The 9,824-nt window shown below is 47.1% G+C and overlaps 1 protein-coding gene and 1 long non-coding RNA gene across 2 annotated transcripts in view; both read right to left on the bottom strand.

Annotated features, from left to right (window-relative positions):
- The window catches only part of LOC106817475 (oxygen-dependent coproporphyrinogen-III oxidase-like), a 24,847-nt gene extending 19,856 nt beyond the window's left edge, over positions 1–4,991 (bottom strand). The window contains 1 exon segment of the mRNA XM_014822143.1: positions 4,869–4,991. Coding sequence (XP_014677629.1) covers positions 4,869–4,991 — 123 coding nt within the window.
- Positions 4,992–6,910: 1,919 nt separating this feature from the next.
- Positions 6,911–8,567, bottom strand: LOC106817477. Its single transcript, XR_001395063.1, has 3 exons — positions 8,459–8,567; positions 7,866–7,966; positions 6,911–6,977 (listed from the first exon to the last, which is right to left on the bottom strand). It is a non-coding gene; the product is annotated as an uncharacterized LOC106817477 (long non-coding RNA).
- Positions 8,568–9,824: the final 1,257 nt, after the last annotated feature.

The following is a 9,824-nucleotide window of genomic DNA, read 5'->3' on the forward strand; positions in this document are numbered from 1 at the left end:
TACTCCCCTCTATGAACACGACTTCTCGCATAAGCTTATTTCGAATCTCCACGGCAGCAAAAACGACATGGCATATCTCCTCCTCCCGAGTCTCTTTCCATCAGTCGGTCTCCTCTATCTCCCCCCTCACTCTTGACTGACAGAGCAGAATAAAGTGGCAAGGTGGACTCGCACGTAACAATTGGCCGCAAATAGAGTGAAGAATGCGGAAGAACGTCATCTACGTGTATCGTTTATCAACTTACCGTTCTCCCATCATCACCCTCATTGATAATTCTAGTTATTGAAATTTATATTATTTATATTATTTATCTATTATTGACCATTATTGCAGCAATTATTAGTTTACTAATTACTCACTTCCTCACCCTACTAAAAACTCTATCACCTTTCAGACATTAATATGTTACTAGCAATTATTACACGTTGGGAGAACAAAGTAAACAACGGGCTAAATTCACAGGTGGAAACGCAAAGTTGTCACTCTTGACGCTGCATTCTCGCACGATAACTCACATGTGAATCTATTTGTAGCAGTATGTATATATTGTAAGCAGTAGTTATTATTGTAGCAGTATGTATATATTGTAGGGCAGTAATGTATATATGGATAATTACGCTAAAGACCTCCTATTACCTTCTTTACAATAAAGTGAATTAACGTCATGTACACTCATCTAGCACCAAGCGCACCATCAGGAGTTTCACTCATTTGTTGTTATTTGTACAAAATACCAAATTCTCATGAAAAACAACTTTACGCTCCTGTTCTTCCTGCTTTAACCTTTTCATGCATAACACTCATCTAAACCACCGGCTCTTTTTTATTATCCGCCCTCTCCTCCCTCGTTTAGCAGGCCTTGGCCTGGTGCAATATACAATCACCAGTCCTGAGGAGATGCCACTCCGGTATCCACTGAGACCAGTACTGGGGAATAGTGGTAGACAACTAGAAATTACCCAAATCGTTCTATGATTGTTCTTTGCAAATTTAACCCGAACCTGCTCGAAATACTATCCTTTTTATCAGCCGTTGAGAGCCGCAGTTTTGCAGGAATATTACATCGGTCTAGTAACCGTTATGCTGCTGTCACTCTTCTAATTGTGACAAAAAATGGGGATTTTTCTTTTCTAGCCTCAACATTCTTATACCCAATTCGGTAATAATCGTCGAACGTAAAGTCAATTTATAGCACTCGGCCAGTACTAATAACTGCTATGTCATCCATATTAATGTGAATAATAATAACTAACTAATTAATTAAACTACTACATCTAGATAACTCGAGACAGCACTAATAATAATAGCCCTATACATGATATATAATGATAATAATAGCACTAAAATACAATAAGTAAAATCGCTCATTCCTCGTGTCTCCTATCCTCGAGCTGGCTATCTCTCTCCTGGATCCTCCGGCTCCCGGCGGAAGTATGCCCGTTGCATACGATGGAGACCGTTGCCACTGGCCGGCCCCCCTTGTTCGAGCCCGCCTGCGTGTCCATGGGCACGACACACCGACGTCACACACTCCTCCTCTTCTCCTCCTTCTGCCATCTACTCTGATTCCTTCTCACCCTCTCTCCCGCCCCTACCTTTCCCCTCACTCCTCTCTCCCTACAGCAGACAAAGCCATCAACATCTTTGTAACCTGCCTGGCACGCACACTACACTAACGTCACACCAAACACCGTCCCTCCCGTCCCGGCTCCGCACACTCCTGGCTCCTCCTCCCCTCCTAGCCGCTACACAGACAACGCACAACCATTGTAAACATCGGTCCCTGCAGCATCACACGCAACAAACCCTTCTCCCTCCTCCCTCCGCTCTTCAGCGCCTCCTACTCCTCCTCCATCACCATTCTCCCTCCTCCTCCTCGCCTCGCTCCCATCAACCGTCTCCGCCCTCCAGTCCCTACCCACATCAACGCACACATTGTAACTGGCCTGCCAATAGGCACCTCCGACCACGATCACCACTACTCTAAGCACACAGCCTTCTCCCGCTCCTCCTCCGGCACTCACCTACAACAGACAACCACACATTGTAAGCGCGCGTGAGCACACAACGTCACACCGCCACCTCCCTACAGCACGACAACCACACATTGTACTACGCTGCCTCGTGCTCGCCACGTTCTCTACACACTCACCATCATCTTCCCCTCCCTCCTCCTCTCTGCTCATCGTCTCCCAAATCCTCCCTCCTCTTCCTCCCTCCTCTTCGCACCGTACTCTAAACACATTCTCGCACACACGTCACACCCTCCCTCCACCTGACCCATCCACCTACTCCTCCATCCATACGTTCTCTTGCCTCCTCCTGCCCTCGCTCCATCACGTCTTCCCTCCTCCTCCTCTCTTCCTCACGCCTCCGCCAACGCTACTCTTAACACACCTTCTCCCCTCTCCTCTCCCTCCTCCATCACAGTCGTCGCCACCGTCTTTGACCTCGCTCGCTCCTCCGCTCCACGTAACTTTAACAGCGTGTACCTTCTCTCTCCTCCTCCGGCCCCTTCCTCCCGTCCTGCCATCACCGTCCCTCCTCCTCACGTCAACTAACTATATCCTCCTTTCGTAACGCCTTGAGCTATCACACGGTCACAACACCTACCTCCTAACCACCTGCTCCCCTCCTCCCTCTTCTGGCCTCCTACTCAATCACTTCTCCCTCCTCCTCCTCCGCTCCTCCATACACCGCCACCTCTCTCCTCCTGCCTCTTATTCGCTCCACCTACTCTAAACACCTGTCCTCCCGCTACCACGAGAAAAATCACACCTACTTGTACGCCGGGCCCTCTCCTGCAGCACACCACGTTAACTACCTCCTCCTCTCTCCTCCTCAGCCTCCTCCATCACCGTCTCCCCTCCTCCTCCTCTTCACTCCTCCTCCTCCCCCTACTCCATCACCTTCTACACGACTCGCCACCTCTACTCCATCACATTCCCTACACAGGACAACCACACATTGTAACCCCTGCAGCACACACGTCACCACTCCTCTGCCTCCGCCTCCCTTCCCCACCCACTCCCTACAGCAGACAACCACACATTGTAACGCGCCTGCAGCACACAACCGTCACACGCCACTCCCTACACAGATAACGCACCTGTAGCGCCTGCAGCACACACGTCACACCGCCACCTCGCCTACACAGACAGACCACACATTTGTAACGGGCCTGCGTGTCTGCAACCACAACACGTCACACCGCCACCTCCCTACACAGACACCCACACATTGTAACGCCTGCCACACACACGTCACCCGCCACCCTCCCTACACGATAACGCACACATGTAACGCCTGCGTTCCTCAGCACACACGTCACACCGCACACCGTCCCTACACAGACAACCACACATTGAACGCGCTGCGTAGTCCTGCCAGCACACCACTTCACATTCCGCCACCTCCCTACACAGAAACCACACATGTAACGCCCTGCCAGCAGCACACACGTCACACCGCCGCCAACCTCCCTACACAGACAACCACACATTGTACGGCCTGCGTGTCCTGGCAGGCAACACGACGTCAACACCGCCACCTCCTACACAGAGCAACCACACATTGCTAACGCCTTGCAGCACACACGTCACACAACCGCACACCTCCCTACACAGACAACGCACACATTGTACGCCTGCGTGCGCTGCAGCACACACGTCAGACACGAAACCGCACCTCCCTACCAGACAACCACACTTGTAACCTGCAGCACACACGTCACACCGCACCTCCCTGACACAGATACCACAACAATTTTTGTAACGGCCCTTGCCAAGGCAACAACACGTCACAACCACCACCTCCCTACACAGACAACCACACATTGTAACGCCTGCGAGCACGACACGATGCACACACCCACCGTCGCCTAGCACAGACAACACACATTTTGTAACGCCTGCCAGCACACACGTCACATACGACCGCACCTCCTACACAGAACACACACATTGTAACGCCTGCAGCACACACGCACACCACACCTCCCTACACAGACAACACACACATTGTAACGCCTGCAGCACACACGTCCACACCGCCACCTCCCTACACAGACAAACACACATTGACGCTGCCAAGCACACACGTGCACACCAACCACCTCCGCTACACAGCAACCCACACATCTGCTAACGCCTGCCCAGCACACACGCACACCGGCCACCTCCCTCTACAACAGACAACCACACATTGTAACGCCTGCACCACAGCACTCAGCACCGCCACCTCCCTACCACAGACAACCACAACATTGTAACCCTGCAGCAGCACAGCAGCGGTCACAGCGCCGACCAGTCCCTGGAGCTACCACGACAAACCACACATTGTAAGCGCCTGCAGCAGCACACGCACACACCAACTCCTTACACAGACAGACGACACATTGTAACGCCTGCGTGTCCTGCCAGCAACACAGTCACACTGGTCCCTCCCTACCACAGACAACCACACATTGTAACGCTGCCAGCACGACACGTTCCACCCGCCACCTCCCTACACGACAACCACACATTGTAACGCCTGCAGCACACAGTCACACACCACCGTCCCTACACAGACAACCACACATTTGTAACGCCTGGTTCCTGCCAGCACACAGGCGCACGTCCGCCCGTTCCTACACAGAACAACGCACACATTGTACCTGCAGCATAAGCACATCACGATACACACCGCCAACCTCCGCTACACAGACAACCACACATTGCCTACAGAGAGTGATGAGACGCAGAGAGAGAGAGAGAGAGAGAAGAGAGAGCAGAGAGAGAGAGAGAGAGAGAGAGAGAGAGAAGAGAGAGAGAGACAGAGAGAGAGAGACATAGACAACGGCACACAGACAGAACGCGGTACTGACCTCTGACCTCTCCATCGTCAACCGTGAACTATTGCCCCGCGCCGCCTCCATCTCCTCCAGCGCTGACAAGACCTCAGCCTGCCATGCAGCATAATCATCAGCTCCATACAGCTCGCTCGCCATCCCTGCCGCCCCGCTCCGCACCCGCCGCGCGCGCCCTCCAGCGCCGGCGAGACGTCCGTGATAGGGGGCGCCATGAACGCGGCGGCGTCGACAGCGCGGGCCCGCGCAGCGGGCGACGAGCCGACAGCGAGAGCGCGTACGCGCTGAAATACACGCGGCGACGAAGTGCAAACGCCGCGAAGGTCAAACGCAAACGAAGGTCAACGCGCAGCGGCGAGACAACCGCGTGGCCGCAATTAGAGGCCATATATTATTATATATATTGGTTGTGTAACTGTGTTATATAGGCGTATTGTTGTATATATATATATATATATATATATATATGCGTGCATGTATTTCGTGTTGCAAGTCGGCACTCGCACGCTAGACCAAAATGGTAAACAACTCCTTTCAGCATGCGATCCGTAAACAGCTGCTAACATGTAAACATGCAATCTGTAAACATGTAAACATGCAATCTGTAAACATGTAAACATGTAATCTGTAAACATGTAAACATGTAATCTGTAAACATGTAAACATGTAAACATGTAATCTGTAAACATGTAAACATGTAATCTGTAAACATGTAATCGGTAAACATGTAAACATGTAAACATGTAAACATGTAAACATGTAAACATGTAAACATGTAAACATGTAAACATGTAAACATGTAAACATGTAAACATGTAAACATGTAATCGGTAAACATGTAAACATGTAAACATGTAATCTGTAAACATGTAATCGGTAAACATGTAAACATGTAAACATGTAAACATGTAAACATGTAAAGCGTAACCATGTAAACATGTAATCTGTAAACATGTAATCGGTAAACATGTAAACATGGTAAACAGCGTAAACATGTAACATGTAACACACGTAAACATGTAAACATGTAATCGGTAAACATGTAAAAACATGGTAAACAGCGTAAACATGTAACCATGTAAACACGTAAACATGTAAACATGTAATCTGTAAACATGTAAAATGTATGCTGTACACATGTATCGGTAAACATGTAAACATGTAAACATGTAATCTGTAAACATGTAATCGGTAAACATGTAAACATGTAAACATGTAAACATGTAAACATGTAAACATGTAAACATGTAATCTGTAAACATGTAAACATGCAATCTGTAAACATGTAATCATGTAAAACATGTAATCTGGTAACATTGGCTAGGTCGAGTGTAGCCCAGTCATGTTAAGGCCAAGACACACTGCAGCGACAACGACCGACCGTAACGACAAACGACTTTTCAGAAAATTAGAAAACTATTGTTTCCTATGAGCCATTGCAGCACACACTCGACAACGACCGCGACAACCTCGACGACAAAAATATTTAGAAACGTTTCTATTTTCCAACGACTGTCGCCCGCGACGCTTTACAAATAGCCAATCGCAGCTGTTCCATCGACATGTGACATTACGATTACGTCATGAATAACGTAATGCTAGCCAAGACGTAGACTGGTCTCCGGCGCTAAACTCGCGACGCATGTCACAAACAATGGGGCCGCGAACCAGTCTAACCAAAGCGTGCAAGCTGTGACAAGCACGTACAGTACATGATATTGATAATTTGCTTCGTATATTTGACTTAATTATCTTATCCTTATACATAGAGAGTTTGTGCAGGCTGTTAATTAAAAGCAGCAGCAGGAGTTTTTGCCGTTTGTTCATGTGATGATGTGTACCACTGTGGCGAGTGCTGCGTGAACTTTGACCTAACGTCGGTCGCTGTCGCTGCAGTGTGTTTGCGCCAGTCGCTGTCGCTGCAGTGTGTTTGCGCCAGTTGCTGTCGCTGCAGTGTGTTTGCGCCAGTCGCCGCGACTTTTGTCGTTTGTCGTTACGGTCGGTCGCTGTCGCTGCAGTGTGTCTTGACCTTTAGACTGTAACGTATGCAGTGTGCACATGTATACCTTGTGGTGCTGGGCATGGTAGAGAGCGACGCCACCAACCAGAAGAGTTCCAGTGCAGTACCTATAAGCATGACTTCATTAGAACACCTGCCTCTAATAACACAGCATGGAGGAGGAATCAGGAGAAGTGCAGGCCGGGCTACCGCTGGCATTTGCCACCATTGCAAAATGAGTTTTAAAATAAATGAGTGGCGATTTTACGACACTATGTGGCGAATACAATTGGCAAATGAATTAACTTCTCAGAAAATCACCATTGAATGTCAAATTTTAGTGTCGTGTCGTAAAATGTTTTCGTACACTTCTTTTTTTCATACCCATCACCTGTTTATGCCTTGCTTAGTACATACGATAAAGTAAACATTGGCTATATTTTTCAATTGGTGCTAAAAAATATCTTTGGTGACTCAAGTCTTGGCTCAAATTTTAAAACATTCAGAGGGGAGCCCTGGAAGTGTTGGAAATAGCAGCCCGTCCCCTAAACGGACACCGGTAACTTCTCAGCAGAACTGGCTTTTTCGTAGATTTTACTAGAGGTTATATGGTAGAAATAAAAATTGTTCCTGGCTCAGGAAATATACTGGGACCAGTAACTTTTCAGTAGACTCGCCACTTTTTGGTGGTATTCACTAGAGGTTATGTTGTAGAAATAAAAACAGTTCGAAATCAGGACGGTCTAACCTTTCATATGTCTTTCCAAGAATGCATTAGCAAGTGATAGTCTAACCACACGTTGAAATTACAACCGATCTCGCTACGATAATTTACCTCGACTATCAGCAGATGGTGGCGCCCCTTGCTAGCAATGCTCCCAAGACAGTGACCCATTAAAATTTCGCGTGAATTGAATTAAAGTGTAAATTCCTGCTGGGCAGGCTTAAGCAACAATTCGCCCGCTGCTGGGCGTGTGTACCTGACAGCTAGTGCGCCCCCTACTGGGCTCACTTACCCGACAGTGCGCCCCCTACTGGTTGCCTGCCATCCCACGAAGCTTGAGAAGGATCTCGAATTGTGAGCTGCCTTCCTCAACATGTGAAACACCTTCATCTCCTGCTCATATATAGATGACACGACAGAATGATGGTTTAACATGTGAAAATTTGTGATGGAATTCACTGCCAATCAATTGTGAGATTAAAGTGTCTTTATGTTATAGAGCGACATGGGGACAGGGGAGGGGAGAGGAAGAGAGGAAGAGAGAAAGAGAGAAAGAGAGAGATAGAGAGAGAGAGAGAGAGAGGGAAAGAGGGGGAGGGGGAGGGGGAAAGAGAGCGAGAGAGAGAGAGAGAGAGGGAAAGAGGAGGGAGGGAGGGATCGAGGGAGAAAGAGAGCGAGAGAGGGGGGGGGGAAGAGAGAGAGAATCAGCCAAGAATTATCAATCTCGACAGTGATACAATGAGAGAAAATGTGAATAGCCATACGATTCGTAGGACGAGTACATAATAATCCTATAATAAATAATAATAATAATAAAATAATAATAATTAACAGCTGTAGCCTACTACCAGTACTAGCTAGACGAAATGCCACGCAATAACTCACGTAACTGCTCTAATTCTGTAACCGAGACAGAACCAGAAGACTGATTATTCATTCATTTACAATAGACGCCTGAACCTATCAGACGACAAGTTGTTCTACCGATTAATATAATATGACTAGCGTCTCGAGTCAAATTCTTCATTCGAAGATGTGATTTCACTACCGGCGATTCCCGGAAGCGTGATTTTTTTTCCTAGGTCAATGCAAGAACATAGGGCTGTAATGAGCGCTGCTATTGGTTGAGCTTGTTTTCTCGCGTTATACATAGCAACATCCAAAACTGTTGTTATCGTTATGACTGCGATAGCGCTAGCGCGTATATCGCTGGGGGAAAGTATGAAGGGTCGGAGGATCGAATCCCATCGGGCGTTTTCTAAATTATTTTTCTGTTTATGTATTTTCTAAGTCTTTATCTGTTTAACATTTTTTCCAATTAACACAAATATTTACATGATTTATTTAACAAAATTTTAATAACAGCAATTAATTTTTACAAACAATAAAAAATTAAATTTTTTATATATTTGTTTAAATAGGGTTTGGGTGAGAGTTAGGATTAGGGTTAGGGTTAGGATTAGGTTAGGGTTGGGGTTAGGGTTAGGGTTAGGGTTAGGGTAGGGTTAGGGTCACAATGCAGTGAATGCACCATAAACAGGAGTTTTGAGGCACGTGATTTGTATCAACAATGGCAGCGCCCGTTAGAGGCCCTATGTTCTTGATTGACCTACGGAAAAAAATACACGCTTTCCGCGGAATGCGTGCCAAGGAGAAAGCAATTTGTCCCCAGAATTCATTGCACCAACTATGTGGCCTCACACCACATAAATATCTTATGGTATTTACAAGTCAAGGCGGCTATATCGAATGCGGAAAAGAGAATAAAGTTGATCAAATAGACAGATCAACACGTATACTTCGATCGTATTAGAAAAAGCCGTAGGCCCTATGACTATCACTATACATGTACCAAAAAAAGATCGACACGAAACCAAACACAAACGCCGCACTCTACAGATCTCGGTCTGAACCGCAAGGATCTTCGTAGCGCTGAGTCGACTTTTATTCCTCTCACAGTGGACTAGCTCGCCTACAATCATAATATTATTAATATTGTATACTTGGGTTCGTGATAGAATATAAAACTCGAAACAACAGAAAGAACACGCGCACACACGCACGGCACGCACGCACGCACGCAAGCCGTACTATATATATATATATATATATATATGGGTATTGGGCTCTAAGACTATAGTTATTAACGAACGCTGCAAAGCTTGTAACATGTATCTGTGTAGGAAAGTGGAAACAATTTATGCTTTCTTGCGATCGCTAAACCACCTGCCTGCGCCTAGCGGTACTTCTA

This window comes from Priapulus caudatus, unplaced genomic scaffold (genome assembly GCF_000485595.1).
Source record: "Priapulus caudatus unplaced genomic scaffold, Priapulus_caudatus-5.0.1 Scaffold1740, whole genome shotgun sequence".
Taxonomy (NCBI): Eukaryota; Metazoa; Priapulida; class Priapulimorpha; order Priapulimorphida; family Priapulidae; genus Priapulus; species Priapulus caudatus.